We start from the raw sequence: 22,741 nt of genomic DNA on the forward strand, positions 1-22,741 counted from the left end.
TTTTTTTTTTTTTTTTTTTTTTTTTGTCTATTTTAATGCTTTGGAAAAGATCTGATGGTTTTATCTCCAAAGGAGGAAATTAATTTGATGCCATGGAAATTAGTTTTCTAGCCATATGCCTTGAATGAGTGAAGAATTTCTTTTCATGGTGGTACTAAATTTGGGGAAAGCTATAGAAACTTTCATCTGGAAGCTTACACTTTTCTTCTTTATTGAAAATTTGGTGAGAGACTTGGATATTTTATTATTTTCTGTAAAAGAGTGTAGTTTGTTGTACAGATCTAATAGTGATCCTTTTTTTGGAAGTATGGAAAGAATCTGAGTATAAAGCAGAATTACCTCTGGATGACATGTATTCTCAAGGACACTGTCACAGTGAAACAGTTTATTTAGAAGCTTATGTTTCCAAATTGTTGAATTTGATATTCACAAAATTGGCATGTGTAAACTTTATTAAACTTTAAGCTCTTTCTTAAGATGAAGATGACAAACTTGGAGGGAAACTCCATTCATTTGGTTTATTTTATTTTATTTTTTATCTTTTTGAGACAGAATCTCACTCTGGTTTGAGACAGAATCTCATTCTGTCCCCCAATATGGAGTGCGGTAGTGCGATTTTGGCTCACTGAAACCTTTGCCTCCTGGGTTCAAGCAATTCTCCTGCTTCACCCTCCCTGTAGCTGGGATTACAGGTGGGCGCCACCACACCCAGCTAATTTTTGTATTTTTAGTAGAGACGGGATTCTGCCACATTGGCCAGGCTGGTGTCAAACTCCTGGCCTCAAAGTGATCTGCCCACCTTGGCCTCCCAAAGTGCTGGGATTACAGGCATGAGTCACTGTGCCCCTCATTTGTGACCTGTCAATATAAATATGCTCAGTAGTGGAGGGAGGGGTGGGGAGTGAAAAAGGAAATATGTTTAATATTAAGACTTTGGCCTCTTAGTGTAAACTGATATTCAAAAATTTCTTCATAGAACGTTTACTTCTTTGCTTGATCATTTTTCTAATTCTGTAAATCTGAAATGCCCAGAATTTGAGTTGTTGTTATAGTCTATTAACATAGAACTTTGGAGTAGTAAGATGGGAATTTGTCTGCCTTTTGCCAAGACAAGCATTCGTAATCTAACACAGTATTGTTGCCACGAGTATGAGTATGTGATAGACTGTTGAGAATAAACAAAGCAGGCACAGTTGGTCAGTCCTAAGATAAAGGAGATGTTTTTTCTTATATGTTTGTACATTAAAAAAAAAAAAATCTTGAATCTGACCAATGATTTTTTTTTCCCTTGTAAGAAAATTTAACAAATGTTTGGCAAGCTTCTGGAATCTAAATTTGAAATTATACATTTGTCATTTTCTTTAAACATTTCTTCACCTTAACTTTGACTATGGAGAAATCTCTATCCTCTGCTGTATTTTTTTTTTTTCTGTGCCAGGCTGGAGTGCGGTGGTGCAATCTCGGCTCACTGCAACCTCCACCTCCCAGATTCAAGTGATTCTCCTGCCTCAGCCTCCCGAGTAGCTGGTACTATAGGCGCGTGCCACCACACCCAGCTAATTTTCGTGTTTTTGGTAGAGACAGGGTTTCACCACGTTGGCCATGGCCAGGATGGTCTTGATCTCTTGACCTTGTGATCCGCCTGCCTCAGCTTCCCGCAGTGCTGGGATTACAGGCATGAGCCACCGCGCCCGGCCTGTCCTCTGCTGTTTTCTGAGCTTATGTTAAAATTATAACTCAATCACCAGTCTTTATAAATTTGCTTTTTTATATTTAAACCAAACCTAATGCTAATTGTGATGTTATTCTCACCTGATTTGAATCATTGAATTCAATTAAATAAATTTAATTATCATTAAATAATTCTAAGAGAAATGATGTCTATTCGGATGGCGGGAATTTTCTTTCTACATGCAGCCCCATTCTGAATGAATGAAATCAAATCACGTGAAGATCAGGGTCCTAGAGTAACTTAATATTTTGTACATTGGTTATTTGACTTCTCGTTTTTATATTACATGTTATATCAAGGGACGGGGAATAAAAGAAATACAAAAATTGCAGAGGTATTTGGAATGTACCTATTTGTTAATTCTATTTGTCATTTCTTTTGTTTCATCTTTTGAGTAATAAGCTGCTTGGAAAAGTTTCTGTTCTTTAGCTGATTTTTTTTTTAGCTATAAAAATGTACTTGGAAAGCTCATAAATTTCAGGATTGAAAAGATAATTGAAAGTTAAAAAAAAAAAGCTAATTCATTGAAGTAATAACCAAATAATTTTCAATCTTGATTCAACTGTGATTCAAATCTTATATGATTTGCCCACTTCTATGAATTCTATGTATACAATTTTTTAAGAGTCAGAGATTTTTTTTCTTGATTAATTGGATGTATTTTCACAGAATTTCCAGCTGCTCATGTTAGTTTTCTTCCTTTTAGAGTTGATCTCTCTAATGTATTAGATCTTCATGCCTTTGATAGTCTCTCTGGAATAAGGTATGTTTTGTATAATTTGCTTACTTTTATTGTTATGTACCTTTTTTCCCCATAGTTAACGGGAATGATTTGCACAATTGCATCCTTGATTTAAGCTTCCTGCCATTCCTTTGGCGTACAAGACCATTCTTAATGAGTTGTGTTCTTGGAAGTTTTACTGATTGGTTGTTTGGAAATCATATTGCATTTTCCTGTAGAAATTATAGTGTAAATGATAGTTAACTTTAGAGGCTAATTGTTAACACTTCTACACTAAACACTATGTATAACACTCTTTCCATGAGAAAATGCATGAAATACATAGAAAACTTTAGCTTAGGGTTCTCACACAAATAACTCTCTTCACTTTAATAATGGATTAGTTTTCTGCCTTCTGTGGGGAATCTTTTTGGTAAGGGAGGGAAGAAAGATTAGTTATTCTGGTGCATCAGTATCTTTTTCTTTTTTTGTTATAGTGTGAACGTCTAACATGAGATCTACCCTCTTAACAATTTTTTAAGTGTACAATACAGTATTGCTAACTATGGGCATGAGGATGTGCAGCAGATCTCTGGAACGTTTCACTCTTTATAACTGAAGCTGTATACCCCTTGAATAGCAGCTTCCCATTTCCCTATCTTTGTAGCCCCTGGCATCCACAATTCTACACTCTTTCTGTGGGGTTGACTATTTTAATTACCTGACACAAGTGGAATCATGCATTATTTGTCTTTCTGTGACTGGTTTATTTCATGTAGCATAAAGTCATCAAGGTTCATCCATGTTTTTGCATATGGCAAGGTTTCCTTTTTAAGGCTGAATAATATTCCATTTTCTACATATACCATGTTTACTTTATCCCTTTTTCTGTTAGTGGACATTTAACTTGTTCTCACAGCTTGGCTATTGCAAATAATGCTGCAATGAATATCTCGTAAGTCTCATATATGTCCATATAAGATCATGAACATGGACATCTCTCTGGGTATTTTGAATTGGTGGGGCAGGTTTGCTTAAGGGTAGGCATGGTGGGTGGCTCTATACTTGAGATTTCTAATTCTCATTCCTATATGTATTTCTTTTCTTTTTTATTTATTTATTTTTTTGAAATGGGGTTCTCTGTCACCCAGGCTGGAGTGCAGTGGCACAAACATGGCTTACTGCAACCTCGACCTCCTGGGCTCAAGCTATCCTCCCATCTCAGCCTCCCGAGTAGCTGGGACCACAGGCATGTGTCACCATGCTTGACTTTTTTTTTTAAATTTTCTGTAAGCATGGGATCTTGCTATATTGCCTAGGCTGGTCTCAAACTCCTGGGCTCAAGTGGTCCTCCTGCCTTAGCCTCCCAAAGTGCTGGGATTACATGTGTGGGCCACCACACCCAGCCTTATATATATATTTCTAATTTGGCCTTAGCCATGCCCTTAAAAGCTAATTCTATTTTCAACTAGTTTTTTTTTTTTTTTTTTTTTCCCCACCTTCAGTCTGTAGTATTGTTCACATTTTGAAAACAATACCTACAGTAACCTGTGAGGTAGGACACGATAGTGTTTTATCGGACCCCTTTTACTTTATAAATTGGAAAAATTAAATTTGCATGTAGTTTGTAGGAAAAAAAAAGAAAGAAAGAAAGAAAAAAGAAATTGATTGAGATTATTTCAGCAACCAGAAGTCTGGGATAGGCAGGGCAGTTATTCCTCCATCTCAGTTTGGAAACTGAAGCTCAGAGAATAAACTTGTCAGTGACAGAGTTATTCAAGAAGTTGTCTTCAGTTGAGAGATATGTTTTTCACCTGTAGCTCTGGTATTGGAGCAGTACCTTTTTAGACTAAACAAATTATGGCTAAAATTATAAAGGTATTTTCGGGGTACCTGGAAAAAATCAGCATTTTGCTTTTCTAGTTCCTGTTGGTAGGAAGGCAGAAAAGTCTGGTGTACCTGAATTACATGTGAGTTATTTCTATTTTTCTAAAAATTCTTATAAATTATGCATGGTTAAAATGACCACTTGTTGTTTTATGGTAAATATAGTCATATCCTTTCAAGCCACTACTGTACAAAGTTGTGAAATCTCCCTGAGCCTTTTTCCCTCATGTCAGCTTCAGGTGTCCAGTATCACTTATGCTTGATAATGATTGTATGAAAGTCATTCAGAATTATACTGTGTTTTTTCATATGAAACTTTTGTTTTACTAATTTTGAAATGACTGTTCTTCCATTAAACTAATATAGCCCTAAGCATAAATTTGGCTTGTTCATTTAAAAATGGTCCTTTTTTCCCGTCTTAGTTCTGGCTTTACTAGGGAGATGGATTGGCTGAGGTTGTCATCTAATTCTGGGAGCTTAAGAGCCTTTGTCTTTTGCTACCCATTTCTGAAATAACCAGAAGTCTAGTCCATCCTAACTTTTCTCTTGATGATCCTTTTCTTCTTTTTACTTCAAGGCTCCAGGCCTTCATTTGGCTATCAGTGCTCTTTCACTAGTTAGCCATGATCCCTTTCATCCTCCACATCTGGATTAGAACTACTAGTTTGATACTGTGGGCAGTTTTGATGGTTACAGATCCTGTGATACATTTAAATATGTTTATGAGGGGGAAAAAATGAAACAATACTGCATGAAATTTGCCTTTCTTCTTCTTTTTTTTTTCCTTGGAGACAGAGTCTGGGTCTATTGCCCAGGTTAGAGTGCAGTGGTGCGACGTCGGCACACTGTACCCTCTGCCTCCTGGGCTTAAGCCATCTTCCCACCTCAGACTCCTGAGTAGCTGGGACTATAGGCATGCACTGCCACACCTGGCTAATTTTTTACTTTGGTAGAGAATGGGGTTTTGCTATGTTGCTGAAGCTGATCTTAAACTCCTGGGCTCAAGTGATCTGCCCACATCAGCCTCCCAAAGTAATGGGATTATAGGCATGAGCCACCACACTTGGCCTTTTCTTTTTTATATATTTATTTAATTATTTTATTTTATTGAGACAGAGTCTCACTCTTGACACCTGGGCTGGAGTGCAGTGGCTGTCATGGCTCTCTGCAGTCCTGAACTCCTGGACTCAAGTGATCCTCCCATCAGCCTCCTGAGTAGCTGGGACTACAGGCTTGCACCACCATGCCTGGCTACTTTTTTTGTTTTTACTCTTTTGTAGAGACAGGCTCTCACTACGTTGCTCAGGCTCATCTTGAACTCCTGGCCTCAAGTGATCCTCCTACTTGACTTCTCAAAGTGCTGGGATTATAAGCCTGAGCCACTGAACCCAGCACAATTCGCCTTTCTTAAACTAATTTATCTCTGTTCGGTCCAAGAGCTTGCAAGTTGGTTGTCATTTAATATGTTAAACACTGAAATATTTTTTAGTTGAAATTTTATTTTTTCCCTTTACGTATTGTATCTTTTAGCATTTTATTTCACTAATAAGAATTAGAGTATGAAATAATTTCCCACCTTGATATTCAGTATATCAATTTTTGTTTTTCCTTTCTACTTCTGTCTTTTGCTGTAATTTGCTGTAATACAGGTACTTTCATTAAGGCATCCAGTTCTTTATATCATTCCATATTTTTACTTGGGAGAAATAGAAATGTTGCTAATTCCATCTTACTGACAATACCTAAATTATTGTTTCTTGTAGAACATAATGGTTTAAATATACAAAACACTAAACTGTTTGAGATTTTTTACATTTTATGTGTACAGAATTTACATTTTATGTGTGCAGAGATGCAGATTGTTATAAGATTACAAGTTAATGTGTAAGATGATTTCAGATTCGTGAATTTCAGGTTGTGGTAGCATATGCTTATCCACTAGATTAGTCTTTTAAAAATGTTTATGACAGGGAAAAAATAGAGGGCATGAAATTCTGAGACTTACTGGGAACTAAACTTAAGATGCTCGTTGTTCCTTTTTTTTTTTTTTCTGCATATGAAGTTTTAGGCAGTCATTGTCCAACAACATTAAATACTGAACATATGGGAAAAGCACATGATTTTCAAAATGTTTTCTGAAGTAATCTCATTCTACACTTAAGAGCAGTTATAATGCTTTAGTGACACTTGAAGTAGCTATTTAATGTGATCTCACCACTATAGAGAAGGCTGTTGCATGACTTTTTTGTGTGTGCTTAGCTGCTAAACAGGAGAATCTTTTCCTGAGCAACCAGCTGGGAAGGATTTAATTTGACATTCTCCCTACTAGGACCCCCCAAAGAGACTCATTCCCTCCAATAGTTCCTGCAAGTTCTTTCTCTTTCCTAAACTTGCTGTTACTAATTTACCCCTCACTGTTCTTCAAGGCAAAACATCTGCAAGGTTTTAAGTCCTTTCTCCCTCCTGTCCTGTCCCCATCAGTGTTGAAATGTATGCTACAGTTGTTATGGTTGTAATTTGTTATGCCATATTGATCTTCTTGTGCTTTGCATATCAGAACAATGCATTTTTCACATTCTGACTTTCTTTTTCTCTCAATTGGTAACTGACTATATAGAAAATTTATGGATACTATTTGTTTTTTAAATAAGTTCAGGGGAAAACATTGATAAAGGAAAATTTATCCTTTAACTTTCTTTAGGTGCCAGCATTATTTGCACATTAGGAAGCAGGAGAAAATTAAGGAACTCTGAGCAATACTAGAATGGTTTTATATATATATATTTAAGCTTGTGTTAAACCTGTTGGAATGGTAAAGAAATCTACTGACATATTTAACCACACAAAATAGTGTTGCTAAAAGATTAATTTTTTCTTTATTGTGTGCATATCTGTATATATGAATGTGTGTTTTTTTAAAAGAAATTTTTTAAAAACTTAATCTGCCAGCTTTTCTCTATTGGAATTTGTGAACAACGTGTAAAATTGGAATTACGGAATAGTAAAATAGTCAGTTATGGAAAGTCACTTCATCATCCTTGTGTCACTAAATAACGTATAAAGTTAAATCAGAAGTGCATTCATCTCTGAATTTCTAATCAGTGGTTTTTAGTTTGCAGAAAAAACTTCAGCATGTGCCAGGAACACAACCTCACCTTGATCAGGTAAAAAAAAAAAAAAAAATCTAAATCCAAAATTCCTAATGAATGTTTTTAAAGGACGTCTTTAACTAAATTGGCTATGTTTAGGACTATTTTATTGTAACCTTTTCTAAAATGGTATTTTGAACTGTGTTGATAATTTTTGGAATCTTAAATGCTTTTGACATAGTCTAATTCAATTTCTTAACACATAATAGGAATTCATCAAACCAGATTTGTTTTAGAATCTGAGGAAATCATGCTTTCTAGCCTTTCCATTCTGTAGATTACTTAGCATATTGATTAGTTCTGATAGGGATTACTCCTGAAAAGCAGCCTGGGGGTTCTGTAGGCAGTCTGTTTTTAAGTATGTTGAATTGTTTAAGGAAAGGTCTGATATTACCATGGCTTATTTAAATAAAATTGACTTTTGAGTTTCACCTTCAGGTGAAACCGGCTGGGCACTATAAATTTGAACTTCTTAAGATGTTTTTAATGCTCTAAAATTCTAATGCTCTAAAATTCTAATCCCTAAGGTAAATATCTAAGATGCTAGGAACAAATTAAATATAATTCTACTGTACTTGTGTTTCTGTTAAGCAGATCATAGATCGTAGAGCTTTAGGATAACTTCTTTGTTCCACTTAAAACCCTGAGGGGTGGAGTAGGGGATGTGTAAGTGAGCAGTGTGCCTAGTCTTCCTTCCTCTGTCTCCAAGTGATCACTCAGTTTTTGAATTGCTGTTGGTTGTAATAGGTCCAAGATAACAGCTACTTGCATTTGTATTCATTTTGGTTCATATTTATGAGCAGGTTTACTACTATGTTTGTGACACCTTTCCCTGTGAAACTTTTGTTAGTAGGATATTCCTCTTCTCTTCTCTTTAAAATGAATAAATGAGAGAAATACAAGTCCTTGGAGATAGAATTTATGGTTTTTAAAAAAAAAAAAAACCCAGTTCTTTATGATAGTCGATATCTGTCATATAGATGAACATGAAGCACATTTGAGCTTCTGGGTAAAGAACATGATGCCAAGAATCATAGGGATGAAAAGATGAAGAAAATGCAGTACTCACTTACCATGAACATTTGGAGCAGCCAGTGTCTCCACCCGTAGAATCTCGAATGATCCCCTATTGTGGCAGTTATGATACCTTGTACTTTAGCTGAAATGCTTTTGCCTTGCATTAGTCTATAAATTCCTTAAATGTAAAATCTTTATTCCTTAGGACAGGGCTTGGTGGATACTCAGTGAATATTTATTAAAAGAATGAAAAGCTTTTGTAATGGGTTGTAAGTCAGAATCAAATGGGAGCTTTTTAAAAAAAAATTCGATAACTCAGTAGTTCTCACCCCTCAATCTCCAGGATTGGGACTTGGGTATGTGTATATTAGTGTATATTTTTAACGTTTTGTTATGGAAGATTTCAAAGATATAAAAGAGTAAACAGAATAGTAAAGTAAACCCCTTCTGTGCATCACCCAGTTTAAATGGCATCAACATTTAGCTGATTTTATTTCACCTATCCTCCCAACATTTCTTTTGCCTGGAGTATTTAAAAAAACAAATGTTTTTTTAATAGAAAATTTCAGACGTGCATAAGAGTAGAATAGTATAATGAGCCTGTATGTACCTGTTGCCCTTGCTGGAGTGTATGAAAGCAAATTCCAGACATTATGTCATTTTACTACTAAATAGGGCATGTCTATATATTTGAAGCCTCTGTAGGAGCTTCTGATGCACTGTCCTGCTTTAGATAATATAAAAATAGGGAAAAATAGTATCACAGGCAAAGGGCTATGGGATTCAGAGGCATAAACAATTTCATTTGGTTCAGTGGATCTGAGGTATAAGGGAGAAAATGTATCTTTTCCTCGCCTATCACTAGATTAATGGCTGAGATCTCTCTAACAGAAGACCAACTATCAAGAGAAATTTCAACATACCAATTTAGTAAGTTTTACTTGACACAGGAGCCTTCATAAAACATACCTGTGTATGTTTTATGCTAGTTACGATGTGGAAGAGGATAGTAATGGAGAAGCATAATTAGATAAAACAGTATGATCTAATAATAATAAACTGGGAAGAACTTAGGAAGGCCTGTTTGCTCAGATTTTTCTCTGTGACCCTTCACATTCAGACTTAAGGATGTTCTTTTCCTCTGTGTATAGAGAGGGCACCTCTTAAATGAGGGTCTTATAACCTGCATCAGCAGAAGGTCAGAAAATCTTTCCTAGGTTTTATGACCTGCTTCAGGACAGAAGGTGAGAGTGACCTTCCTGGTTCTGCCATTTTTTCAAATACTGAGGTGCCATATTTTGGGATAGCATGTCCTGAACCCCATCAAATGCTCCATGAAGATAGTTTTTTGTTTGTTTTGGTTTGGTTTATTTCTTTGCATACAGTAAAGCATGCAAATGTGTAATTTTAGTGTACAATTCAATGTTTGGGTTTTTTTTTTTTTTTTTTGAGACATAGTCTCGCTCCGGCTGGAGTCTCACCCAGGCTGGAGTGCAGTGGTGCGACCTTGGCTCACTGCAACCTCCTCCTTCTAGGTTCAAGCAATTATTGTGCCTCAGCCTCCCGAGTAGCAGGGATTACAGGCATGCACCAACCACGCCCAGCTAATTTTTTTTTTTTAGTAGAGATGGGGTTTCACCATGTTGGCCAAGCTGGTCTCAAACTCCTGGCTTCAGGTGATCCACCCTCTTCGGCCTCCCAAAGGGCTAGGATTACAGGTGTGAGCCACTGTGCCCGGCCTCAATGTATTTTTAAGTATATTTGTACCTATATATCTGTCTATATGCACATTCAAACACATATCCTTCTAACTCCCACTCAAATCAAGATATAAAAGGTATCCAAAATTATAAAGAGTTATTTTTTGCCCCTTCCCAGTCAAAGAAGGGGGGGTAAGTGCTAGTCTGACTTAATAGAAAATAGCCTTGAACTGGTAGGATTTTTTTGACAGGAAGAAGTAAGGAAAAGAGCAATATGGATGTTTAAAAATGTGAAGGTGAGAATCTTATAGATGAGTAGGTCTCTGGTACAGAAGTCTTAGTGGAGAGTTGGTACTGGAATCCCGGTCTAAGGTATTAGGTTTTAATTTGCTAGACAAAGAGAACTCAAGCTGTGCTGTCTAGGAGTGTTATGTAAGCTAGATTGGACTTTAGAGTCAGGAGACCATGTGGGAAGATACTGTGTGATGAAGGCCTGAAACATGTTGGTTACAGTGAGACTAGAAATGGCATAAATCCAGAGCTGTTTCACTGGTAGACTTGCCTGAATATCCTATCTGACTGAGTATGGATCAGAGAGAAACGAAGGGGTGATGGAAAACAAGCCTAGACTGACTAGAGAAACCTATAAATAGAAAAAGTGGGAAGGCAAAGTGATTTGGATGATAACGCCATATATTCAGTTGTCCCTGGTGGCCAGATATTATAGTATAGATATTATACAGGCAAAGAAGAACAGAGGGCTAGAGTGTGAAGGTACAGATTTTGAGTTTAAGCACATTAGGGGGCTTAGTGTTCTGGATGAAGAAAACATATAGAAGTTATTGCATGTTAGGTATTATTGTTTGCAAAAAAGTAGAAAATGGAGAAATAACCCAGTGGGTTAAAGAAGAAACAGACTAAATAAACAAACCTGAGTAAATTGTTCTTAAATTTTATTTTAGAGACAATTCCTTATTTTGCTTTAGTTTTCTGAATTATTGCCTCACTTTTCTGTTTCTTTCTGTGTCCGCATACGTGGAAAAGGAATTAATTTTAGATTCAAAACAAAACTGGAAAAAAAAGTCTGCAATGGGTAATACCTAGGACATAGTATGTATGTGTTATTAAGGCTCTATCCCTGATTTTTTAATGCAGTTATCTATTTTTCATTGATTCTTTGTTTATTCCCCATAAGGAACACCTGAGTTTGGAGAGTGGGAAGGTGGATGAGAAAACCCAAGTGACAAATAATGTTTAGTTTATTATTAGAACCGACTATGAGTTGTGACCCTAATCTTCTGCACTGGGAATTACAGATTTTTTTTTTTTTTTTTTTTTAATTTTCACATTAGAAATGTGAAAATAGTTTATTGATGTAGGAAAACATCTAGTTCCAAAATACAGATCACCCTTCTTGAGCCCCATGATGCATTATCTTAATTTTTAAACCCTTTTTTGCCTCATACTGGAGTTTATTGTACCCCTTAAAAATATTAAGTCACATACTTAACCTGACAAAAGCAAAAGTCATTATAAAAATCTTTAGGCTGGGTGTGGTGGCTCATACTTGTAATCCTAGCACTTTGACAGGCCAAGGTGGGTGGATGGCTTAAAAACCCAGGAGTTGTAGACCAGCCTGGGCAACATACTGAAACCCCTTTTCTACAAGAAATACAAAAAATTAGCCAGGCAAGTTGGCATGTACCTGTAATCCCAGCCACTCAAGAGGCTGAAGTGGGAGGACTGCTTTAGCCTGGGAGTTCAAAGCTGCAGTGAGCCATGATCGTGTCACTGTACTCCAGCCTGGGCAACAGAGTGAGACTCCATCTCAAAAAAAATTATTAAATTAAAATCGTTAACAATAAATCTATTTTGAGTCGTATTTTGAGACATTCTCAATATAGTTTTCCAACTTGCATTAAAATACATTTTAAACATTTTGAAGACTAAATTTCTTTTTTTTAAACTGACAGTTAATGTTTCATTTGACAACCTTTTGCTGTATATTTTATGTGGACTTTTAGTTATTGTAGTGATTTCTTTAATGAAGAAAGAAAATAATTGTCATTTAAAATGCATATTATTATTACCTTAAGCTATAAAATAATTTAAAATAGAGTATGTTTATTAAGATTTAAAAATAAGTATAACCATGCACTGCATAACAGCGTTTTAGTCAGACTGCATAAGATTACGATGGAGCTGAAAAATTCCTGTCACACAAATACTTACCATTGTGTTATTATTTCCATACACTTCTCAGTACAGTAAAATGTATGCTGTACAGGTTTGTAGCCTAGGAGCAATAGGCTATATACAGCATAGCTTAGGTGTGTAGTAGGTTATACCATCCAGGTTTGGGTAAGTACACTATCATGTTTGTATAACAACAAAATCGCCCAACAACTCATTTCTCTTTATGTATCCATGACTGTATATTTTTTATTGTGGTAAAAAACACTTAACATGAGATCTACCTTCTTCACAAATTTTTAAGGATACAATACAGTATCGTTAACTGTATGTACATTGTTATACGACAGATCTCTAGAACTTTTTCATCTTGCATGACTAAAATTATACCCATTGAATGGCACCTCCTCATTTTCATCTCCCTCTAGCCCCTGGTAACCACCATTTTACTTTCTGATTTGGTGAGTTTTACTGTTTTAGACACCTGATATTAGTGGATTCATGCAATATTTGTCCTTCTGTAACTGGCTTATTTCACTTAGTGTAATGTCCTCAAGATTCATCCATGTTGCAGCATATGAGAGGATGTTTTTTAAGGATACATAATATTTGGTTGTATATATATATTACCACATTTATTTTATCCATTCAACTGTCCTAAACATTTAGGTGGTTGTTAGTGTCTTGACTGTTGTGACAAAATAAGTACTTTTAAAAGTCTCACATTTCCAAGTTCAATTTGAACCTTTTTTTAGTTTACTTGTACTTCTCATATCAAGCAAGAAAGCACTTTTCTGCTTTTCCTATTACTAGTAACAGTGGAGATGAAATATCTCGTATGTTTTGGGGCGTTCTAGAGCCCCACACATCACCTGTTCCTTTCCATACTGCCACAACTGACACTCTCTGGAAAGTGCCACCTCCCGGCAGCAAGCCAACCAGCACAAAAATAGCACATTAAACCAGCAAAGCTAAGAACCCTCATAGAGTCCATTTCACCCTCCTACGACCTCCACTGGAACAGGTACTAGTATCCACGGCTGAGAGACCCACAGATGGTTCATATCTCCTGACTGTGCAGACTACCCCCCAGTACCAGCCTGGAGCCTGGTAGACTTACTGGGTGACTAGATCCAGAAGAGAGATAGTAATCACTACAGCTCGGCTCTCAGGAAGCCACATCCATAGGAAAAGGGGGAGAGTACTACATCAAGGGAACACCCCGTGGGACAAAAGAATCTGAACAACAACCTTCGGCCCTAGACCTTTTCTCTGTCAGAGCCTACCCAAATGAGAAGGAACCAGAAAACCAACCCTAGTAGTATGACAAAACAAGGTTCTTTAACACTCCCCAAAAAATCACACTAGCTCACCAGCAATGGATCCAAACTAAGAAGAAATCCCTGATTTACTTGAAAAAGAATTCACTAGGTTAGTTGTTAAGCTAAGGCAGCAGAGAAAGGTGAAGCCCAGTGTAAGGATATCAAAAAAAATGATACAAGAAGTGAAGGGAGAAATATTCAATGAACTAGATAGTATAAATAAAAAATCAAAACTTTAGGAAATAATGGACACACTTATAGAAATATAAAATGCTCTGGAAAGTCTTAGCAATAGAATTGAACAAGTAGAAGAAAGAAATTCAGAACCTGAAGACAAGGTCTTCTAATTAACCCAATTCAATAAAGACAAAGAAAAAAGAATAAGAAAATATGAACAAAGCCTTCAAGAAATCTGGGATTATGTTAAATGACCAAACCTAAGAATAACTGGCGTTCCTGAGGAAGAATAGAAATCTAAAAGTTTGTAAAACGTATTTGGGGGAATAATTGAGGAAAACTTCCCCAGCCTTGCTAGAGACCTAGGTATCCAAATACAAGAAGAACAAAAAACACCTGGAAATTCATCACAAAAAGATCATTGCCTAGGCATATTGTCATCAGGTTATCTAAAGTTAAGATTAAAGAAAGAGCTGTGAAACAAAAGCACCAGGTAACCTATAAAGGAAAACCTATCAGATTAACAGCACATTTCTCAGCAGAAACCCTGCAAGCTAGAAGGGATTGGAGCCCTGTCTTCAGCCTCCTCAAACAAAACAATTTATCAGCCAAGAATTTTGTGTTCAGCAAAACTAAGCTTCATATATGAAGGCAAGATACAGCTTTTTCAGACAAACAGAATTCACCACTACCAAGCCACCAGTACAAGAATGCTAAAAGGAGCTCTAAATCTTGAAACAATTACTGGAAACACATCAAAACAGAACCTCTTTAAAGCATAAATATCACAGGACCTAGAAAACAAAAATACAATTAATAAAACAAAAACAAAACCAAAAAAACAAGGTATACAGGCAACAAATAGCATGATGAATAGAATGGTACCTCACATCTCAATACTAACATTGAATATAAATGGCCTAAATGCTCTACTTAAAAGATACAGAATTGCAGAATGGATAAGAATTCACCAATCAACTATCTGTTGCCTTCAAGAGTCTCATAAAGACTCACATAAACTTAAGTAAAGGGGTGGACCAAGACATTTCAAACATCAAATGTGAGCAGGAGTAGCTATTCTTATATTAGACAAAACAAACTTTAAAGATAAAAACAGCAGTTTAAAAAGACAAAGAGGGATATTATATAATGATAAAAGGCCTTGTCCAACAGGAAAGTATCACAATCCTAAACATTTATGCACCTAACACTGGAGCTCCCAAATTTATGGAAGAATTACTAATAGACCTAAGAAATGAGACAGACAACAACACAATAATAGTGAGGGGTTTTAATACTCCACTGACAGCATAGCACTGGACAGGTTATCAAGACAGAAAGTCAACAAAGAAACCATGGATTTAAACTGTACTTTGGAACAAATGGAGTTAAAGGATAGATACAGAATATTCCATCCAACAACCACAGACTATACATTCTGTTCAACAGCACATGAACTTTCTCTAAGATAGACAATATGATAGCCAACAAAATGAGCCTCAATAAATTATAAGAAAATTGAAATTATATTAAGCACTCTCTCAGACCACAGTGGAATAAAACTGGAAATCAACTCCAAAAGGAACCTTCAAAACCATGCCGATACTTGGAGTAACCTGCTCCTGAATGATCATTGGGTCAAAAATGAAATCAAGATGGAAATTTAAAAGTTCCTCAAACTGAATGACAATAGTGACACAACCTATCAACCTCTGGGATACAGCAAAGGTGGTGCTAAAAGGAAAGTTCATATCCCTAAATGCCTACATCAGAAAGTTGGAAAGAGCACAATCTAAGGTCACACCTCAAGGAACTAGAGAAACAAGAACAAACCCAGCAGAAGAAAGGAAAGAAGATCAGAGCAGAACTAAATGAAATTGAAACAAAACAAATCCAAAAGATAAATGAAACAAAAAGCTGGTTATTTGAAAAGATAAATAAAATTGATGGACCATTAACAAGATTAGCCAAGAAAAGAAGAGAGAAAATCCAAATAAGCTCAATAAGAAATGAAGCAGGAGATACTACAACGGACACTACAGAAATACAAAAGATATTCAAGGCTACTATGAACACCTTTACGCACATACACTAGAAAACCTAGAAGAGATGGATACATTCCTGGAAAGATACAACCCTCCTAGCTTATATCAGGAAGAATTACCCTGAACAGACCAGTAACAAGCAGGGAGATTGAAATGGTAATTTAAAAATTACCAACAAAAAAATGTCCAGGACTATACGGATTCACAACAAAATTCCACCAGATATTCAAAGAATTAGTACCAGTCCTAAAGACACTATTCCACAAGAGAGAGAAAGAAGGAATCCTCCCTAAATCATTCTATGAAGCCAGTATCACCCTAATACCAAAACCAGAAAAGGACATAACCAAAGAAGAAAACTACCGACCAATATCCTTGAACATAGATGCTAAAATCCTTAAGAAAATTCTAGCTGACTGATTCCAACAATGTATCAAAAGGATAATCCACCATGATCAAGGGGTTTCATACCAGGGATGCAGGGATGGTTTAACATACATATACGCATAGACAAAGCAAGACTAAGCAAAAAGAACAAATCTGGAGGCATCACATTATCTGATTTCAAACTTACACTATAAGGCCATAGTCACCAAAACAACATGGTACTGTTATAAAAATAGGCACATAGACCAATGGAACAGAATAGACAACCCAGAAATAAACCCAAATACTTACAGCCAACTGATCTTCAACAAAGCAAACAAAAACGTAAAGTTTGGAAAGGATACCCTTTTCAACAAATGGTGCTGGGTTAATTGGCTAGCCACATGTAGGAGAATGAAACTGGATCCTCGTCTTCCACTGTATACAAAAATCAACTCAAGATAGATTAAAGATTTAAATCTAATACCGGAAACTATAAAATTCTAAAAGATACCATTGGAAAATCCTTCTAGACATTGACTTAGGCAAGGATTTCATGAACCCAAAAGGAAATGCAATAGAAACAAAGATAAATAGCTGAGACTTAATTAAAGAACTTTTGCACAGCAAAAGGAACAGTCAGCAGAGTAAACAGACAACCCACAGAGAAGGAGAAAATCTTTCATAATATATATATATCTGACAACAAATATCCAGAATCTACAACAAACTCCAGCAAGTCAGCAAGAAAACAAACAATCCCATCAAATAGTGGGCTAAGGACATGAATAGGCAATTCTCAAGAGAAGATATACAAGTGGCCAATAAACATAAGAAAAAATGCTCAACATCACTAATGATCAGGGAAATGCAAATCAAAACCAGTGTGATACCACCTTATTTCTGCAAGAATAGCCATAATAAAAAAATAAAAATAAAATAGTAGATGTTGGCATGGATGTGGTGAACAGGGAACACTTCTACACTGTTGGTGGGAATGTAAACTAGTACAACCACTATGGAAAAAAGATTCCTTAAAGAACAAAAGTATGGCTGGGCATGGTGGCTCACGCCTGTAATCCCAGCACTTTGGGAGGCTGAGGCGGGCGGGTCACGAGATCAGGAGATTGAGACCATCCTGACTGACACGGGTGAAAAAACCCCGTCTCCTACTAAAAATACAAAAAATTAGCCGGGCATTGGTGGCGGGCACCTGTTGTCCCAGCTACTACGGAAGGCTGAGGACAGGAGAATGGCGTAAACTCGGGAGCGAAGCTTGCAGCTGAGGGCAAGAGATGCGCCACTTGCATCCAGCCTGGGTGACAGAAGCCAGACTCGTCCTCAAAAAAAAAAAAAAAAAAAAAGCCGGGCGGCGTGGCTCAAGCCTGTAATCCCCAGCACTTTGGGAGCCGAGACGGGCGGATCACAGAGTCAGGAAGGATCGAGACCATCCTGGCTAAAACACGGGTGAAACCCCGTCTTACTAAAAAAAATACAAAAAACTAGCCGGGCATGGTGGCAGGTGGCCTGGTAGTCCCAGCTACTCGGGGGAGGCTTGAGTTCAGGAGAATGGCGTAAAACCCGGGAGGCGGAGCTTGCAGTGAGCTGAGATCCGGCTGGCCACTGCACTCCAGGCCCGGGCCGAACAGGAGCAGACTCTGGTCTCAAAAAAAAAAAAAAAAAAAAAAAAAAAAAAAAAGGAACTAAAGTAAACTACCATTTGTCCAGCAATCCCACTAGTGGGTATCCCACCCCAGAGGAAAAGAAGTCATTATACAAAAAAGATACATGCACACGCGTGCTTATAGCAGCACAATTTGCAATTGCAAAAACGTGGAACCAACCCAAAGGCCCATCAGTCAATGTGTGGATAAAGAAACTGTGGTGTGTATGTGTATATATATATATACACACACACATACACACACACACACACACAATGGAATACTCCTCAGCCATAAAAAGGAGTGAATTAATGGCATTTGCAGTGACCTGGGTAAGATTGGAGACTATTATTCTAAGTGAAATAACTCAGGAATGGAAAATCAAACATCGCTATGTTCTCACTCATAAGTGGGAGCTAAGCTATGAGGATGCAAAGGCATAAGAATGACACATTGGACTTTGGGGACTCAGGGGTAAAGGGTGAGAAGGGGATGAGGGATAAAAGACTACAAATTGGGTGCAGTGCATACTGCTCAGGTGATGGGTGTACTAAAATCTCAAATCACCGCTGAAGAAGTTAGCTAACACCACCTGTTCCCCAATAACCTATGGAAAGAAAGAAATGTCTCATGTTTGTGCTTAAATTGGCCTTTAATACTTACCTTTAGCGATTCTCTGAGTTTGGATTAAAAAATAGTTTTGCTGTTTTTGTATTTTCTGTTGTAAGCCTATATGATTATGTAATGGTGAGTAAAATTGCTAGGCCAGATATGCAGTTCTAGGAAGTTATGCAAAGCTGTGCTTCAGTATATTATTTTCTACCTTTTTAAAGTCATTTTGAGCTTGGCTTTTGAGCCTCTATTTTCCAAGATGGGGTTTATGTTTTTATAATGTTATGTTTAGCCCTTGTGTATTTTCGTCTCTGAGTTTGAAATTTGGGGTTATATTGGCAAAGGGAAGTTTGGGTTTTAATTATGTGACCTGTTAGAGGAAATGTTAAGCTTCTGTTTCTTTAGGGTAGACAGTGAGAGATTTATCAAGATAAAGAAGAAAAATAAATCCTAAAGTTAATATTCAATACATGATGATGTCACCCTTACTAAAGCCAAAGAGGGCATTATCCTATCATTCTCACCGCTAAGAACTCTTCTCCTCTTGGCACATGCTTATTCAGTTAAAGATAAGCCAAGCCTTTCTTTTGTATTTTTTTTTTTTTAAGAGAACAAATTTACTTTAGTTTTGAGTTTTATTCCTGGCTCTGGGTAGCTTGTTTTTTGACTCTTATTTCCCCCAATTTATAAAATGAAATAATTATCTTCACTCCCCAGGATTGTTGTGAAGAGTAAGTCAAAAGATGAAATGAGGTGACTCAGGCAAAAGTATCTGGCCCTGTGTAGTGAGTACATTGTATGTGTTAAATATATTCTTATTGCTGAGAATCCACGAAAGAATGAATTAAATAATGAGGACCCTTTCATCAGGGTTTTGAGTGGGTTTTAAAATACAAGGTAGTAGTTTGTGTAAATACTAAACCCATTGGTACCTCTGCAGAATGTAGGAAATGGAGTTGTTAATTCCAAAAAAACAGCACACATGCTGAGGAAAGTATAATACGTAATATATATGGTTTAGGCAATGTAAAATTCCATGAATATGTACCTTTTCATCTTAAAATTTGTGATTTAAAAATACATTGATATGACTATAAAGAATTATTATTGTTTCCCTTGATTTACAGAGTATTATTACAATCACATTTGAAGTACCAGGAAATGCAAAGGAAGAACATCTTAATATATTTATTCAGGTGAATGCAATTTTTAACTGATTAATGATTTATCAATGGTTTTGTTACATAGTTGTTGCTATTAGCAATGGTTGGTCTTATTAAAATATGTCACTTGATACAGAATCTCCTGTGGGAAAAGAATGTGAGAAACAAGGACAATCACTGCATGGAGGTCATAAGGCTGAAGGTACAGTTTACTGTTGTAGACTTTTGAACAAAGTCCTTTTCTTGGCTGTTAAAAAAACTGTATTTGGTTTTAAACAGAAACACTGGTTTTAGTACAAATCATCTTTGTTCATTTTTCTTTATTATTTTCATGACTGAAAAGGAGCTTTGGAAATCGCTGCATAAGGCATGATTTATTTGCATAGCTTCCTTTAGGGTTGCAGCTAGAACAACCTGTGTGCTTTGAAATGTTACCTTCTGCTCTCTCTGCCCAAGTACAGAGAAATAATGTTGCAAATCTCACTTCTGCTGAACATTATGCTTCCTGATGCATTTAGCAGACACTAAACATTTGTCATACTCTAAACAAAGTTACAAAGGACTAGAATAATTCTTGTTCTGTGTTTAGAAACCCACTCACATTACTTGAAATTTGGGTATTTAAGTCATGAACGGTATTTCTTCCAGGAAGCAGTGATTCTAGGTGTATGCTTAACCGTCATCAAGTTGAGTGTCTACTCTTGTGTGCTCACAAGTGTGCACAAAGTTTTTGGTATATTAAGAACATTACTTCAAATAAGTTAATTTCATCCCCATAGGAGCCAGTTTATCAGATAATTCGTTTCTCATTTCTGCAAATCAATACAAAATGAACTTTTATTCAGATAAATATAATAGTTTTTCTTTATTTCATCATTGTTCATTGATTGCAACCCATTTCTAAAACAAATTATTTAATTTAATATAATATAACCAAAATCCTTTAACTTCTCAACTTTTCCCACTAAAACTGAAACATTATATAAAATCTTTAATCAATAGGATATGATATATATTTCATCATTTTGTTTCAGGTTTTGGTTGTGATAAATAACACTGAAAAACCATCCTAATATATGTACTAACTTTATCATTAGAAAAGGAGATTGCACAAAAAAAAAACAATATACAGAAACCTTTTTTGAAAATTAAAATATTAAGAAACTTTTGTAATTCACAAATAATTGGAATTAAGTAATTTTCTCAGCTTAACAGTTTGTATTTTTAAGTGAATATCAATAATTCATTAACATTGATGCTCTATTTCTGCTTTTAAGTTTGAACTGAGACTGATTAATGTTCAGTCAATTCTCCTTTGAGCAGGGATTGGTGTCAATCAAAGACAAACCACAACAAGTGATTGTCCAGGGTGTCCATGAGCTCTATGATCTGGAGGAGACTCCAGTGAGCTGGAAGGATGACACTGAGAGAACAAATCGATTGGTCCTCATTGGTAAGTCACAAAGGATTAACACTTCTAAAACAAAGTGAAAAATATATTTGAAAGGGATATCATGTGCCACTTAAACAGATTAACCATTCAGGTCCTCTTTTATAACTAAATGAGCTTGTGGCCAATGTTTCGTCTTTAGCATGTTATAACATTCATAAAACCTTGTTAGGACTTTTGTTCTTTTTCAGTTTTAGAAAAGTGATTAATCCAACCACCAATGTGGTTTTGATATACTTAACTAGAAAGTTAAGGATGGAATTACTCAATTACTATTCTTTTTGTAAATTTCTAAACACCATAAAGCATTTAATGAACTGCAATTGATAGGTGAACTGTGTCATTTTAATAAGCATAATGTAATCATGTCATATTTCGTTTTGTTTGCAGGCAGGAATTTAGATAAGGATATCCTTAAACAGCTATTTATAGCTACTGTGACAGAAACAGAAAAGTGGTGGACAACACATTTCAAAGAAGATCAAGTTTGTACATAACACTAGAAGCATTTATTATCAAAAGGATTGGCTAATAAAAATGTTTCTATTGGGTATATTTCAAGCATTTATTTATTACTTTAGTTACGAATTCCAATATACTTTAAAATGGTATTTTACAGCATACATAAAATGTAGCAAATCAGTGTTGTAAAACATTGAACATTCATACAATTATATATAATACCCTTTTTTTTCTTTAAGAATGACAGTTCACAAAAATACCTTTTGAAATTGACTTTGGAGTTTACATACACTGAACATGAAAGTTTATAACAATGATGATAAAACTTTCAACATTGTCAGTTTTTCTTAGAACTTCAGCTGATTGCAGAGATATAATGATTACATTGTTATTAATTTTTTTAAAACAAGTAAATGTCACCATTTTATTACATGAAATAAAAGGTTATGACTATTATTGATGTTGTTGTTGGCCACCTGATCACCTGGCTGAAGGAGTGTTTGTCAGATTTCTCCATTGTAAACTTACTGTTTTCCCCCATTTCATACTGTGCTCTTTGGAAGGAAATCACTATGCAACGCGCACACTAAAAGAATGAGGAGTTGTAGTGTACTTTCTTGGGAGTGGAGTGTCTACATAATTAATTGAAATTTTTCTGCAAGGGACAGTTGTTGCTTTCGCTTTATTAGTTCGCTCATTTATGTTTATCAGTGTGGACACATGAATATTTTATACTTTGGGTTACAATTTAATACTACTTTATTTTGTTGCTCAAATTATCCCAGCTTTGGGCATTGGGAACTCTTTCTGTTTTCTCCTGTTCCACCTTTGACATACCCCCGTCAATGTGGGTTTTGTGTTTTGTTTTTGAGCGCCTCCTTATTTTTCTCCTTTCATTTTTAAATAACCCCAATCCCTATAGAAGTTGGCGCTAGGAAAACTAACAATACTTCCTTTCCCAGGTCATCCGATTCCTATGCTGATGGAGGAAATGTGCCTCACATGCCATGCAGGGGGCGCTGGGGAGGAGGCATCTGGGATTTTGTGGTTGAATAAGACACCTGGCCTGGCTCTCCTGGAG

General features: G+C 36.1%; 1 protein-coding gene across 4 annotated transcripts in view; it reads left to right on the plus strand.

The window, feature by feature from the left end:
- The window catches only part of ZNG1A (Zn regulated GTPase metalloprotein activator 1A), a 55,636-nt gene extending 33,520 nt beyond the window's left edge, over nucleotides 1-22,116 (plus strand). For 2 of the 4 annotated variants that reach the window (XM_017883795.1, XM_017883809.1), the window contains 6 exons: nucleotides 2,439-2,495; nucleotides 7,453-7,504; nucleotides 19,713-19,781; nucleotides 19,885-19,950; nucleotides 21,072-21,201; nucleotides 21,589-22,116. In XM_017883795.1, coding sequence (XP_017739284.1) covers nucleotides 2,439-2,495; nucleotides 7,453-7,504; nucleotides 19,713-19,781; nucleotides 19,885-19,950; nucleotides 21,072-21,201; nucleotides 21,589-21,695 — 481 coding nt within the window. In that variant the 3' untranslated portion in view covers nucleotides 21,696-22,116. The remainder of the gene's footprint in view (nucleotides 1-2,438; nucleotides 2,496-7,452; nucleotides 7,505-19,712; nucleotides 19,782-19,884; nucleotides 19,951-21,071; nucleotides 21,202-21,588) is intronic. The other 2 variants (XM_017883798.1, XM_017883816.1) reach the window with 1 other exon arrangement.
- The last annotated feature ends 625 nt before the right edge of the window (nucleotides 22,117-22,741 follow it).

The sequence above is a fragment of the Rhinopithecus bieti genome, unplaced genomic scaffold (assembly GCF_001698545.2).
Source record: "Rhinopithecus bieti isolate Rb0 unplaced genomic scaffold, ASM169854v2 scaffold_641, whole genome shotgun sequence".
NCBI lineage: Eukaryota > Metazoa > Chordata > Mammalia > Primates > Cercopithecidae > Rhinopithecus > Rhinopithecus bieti.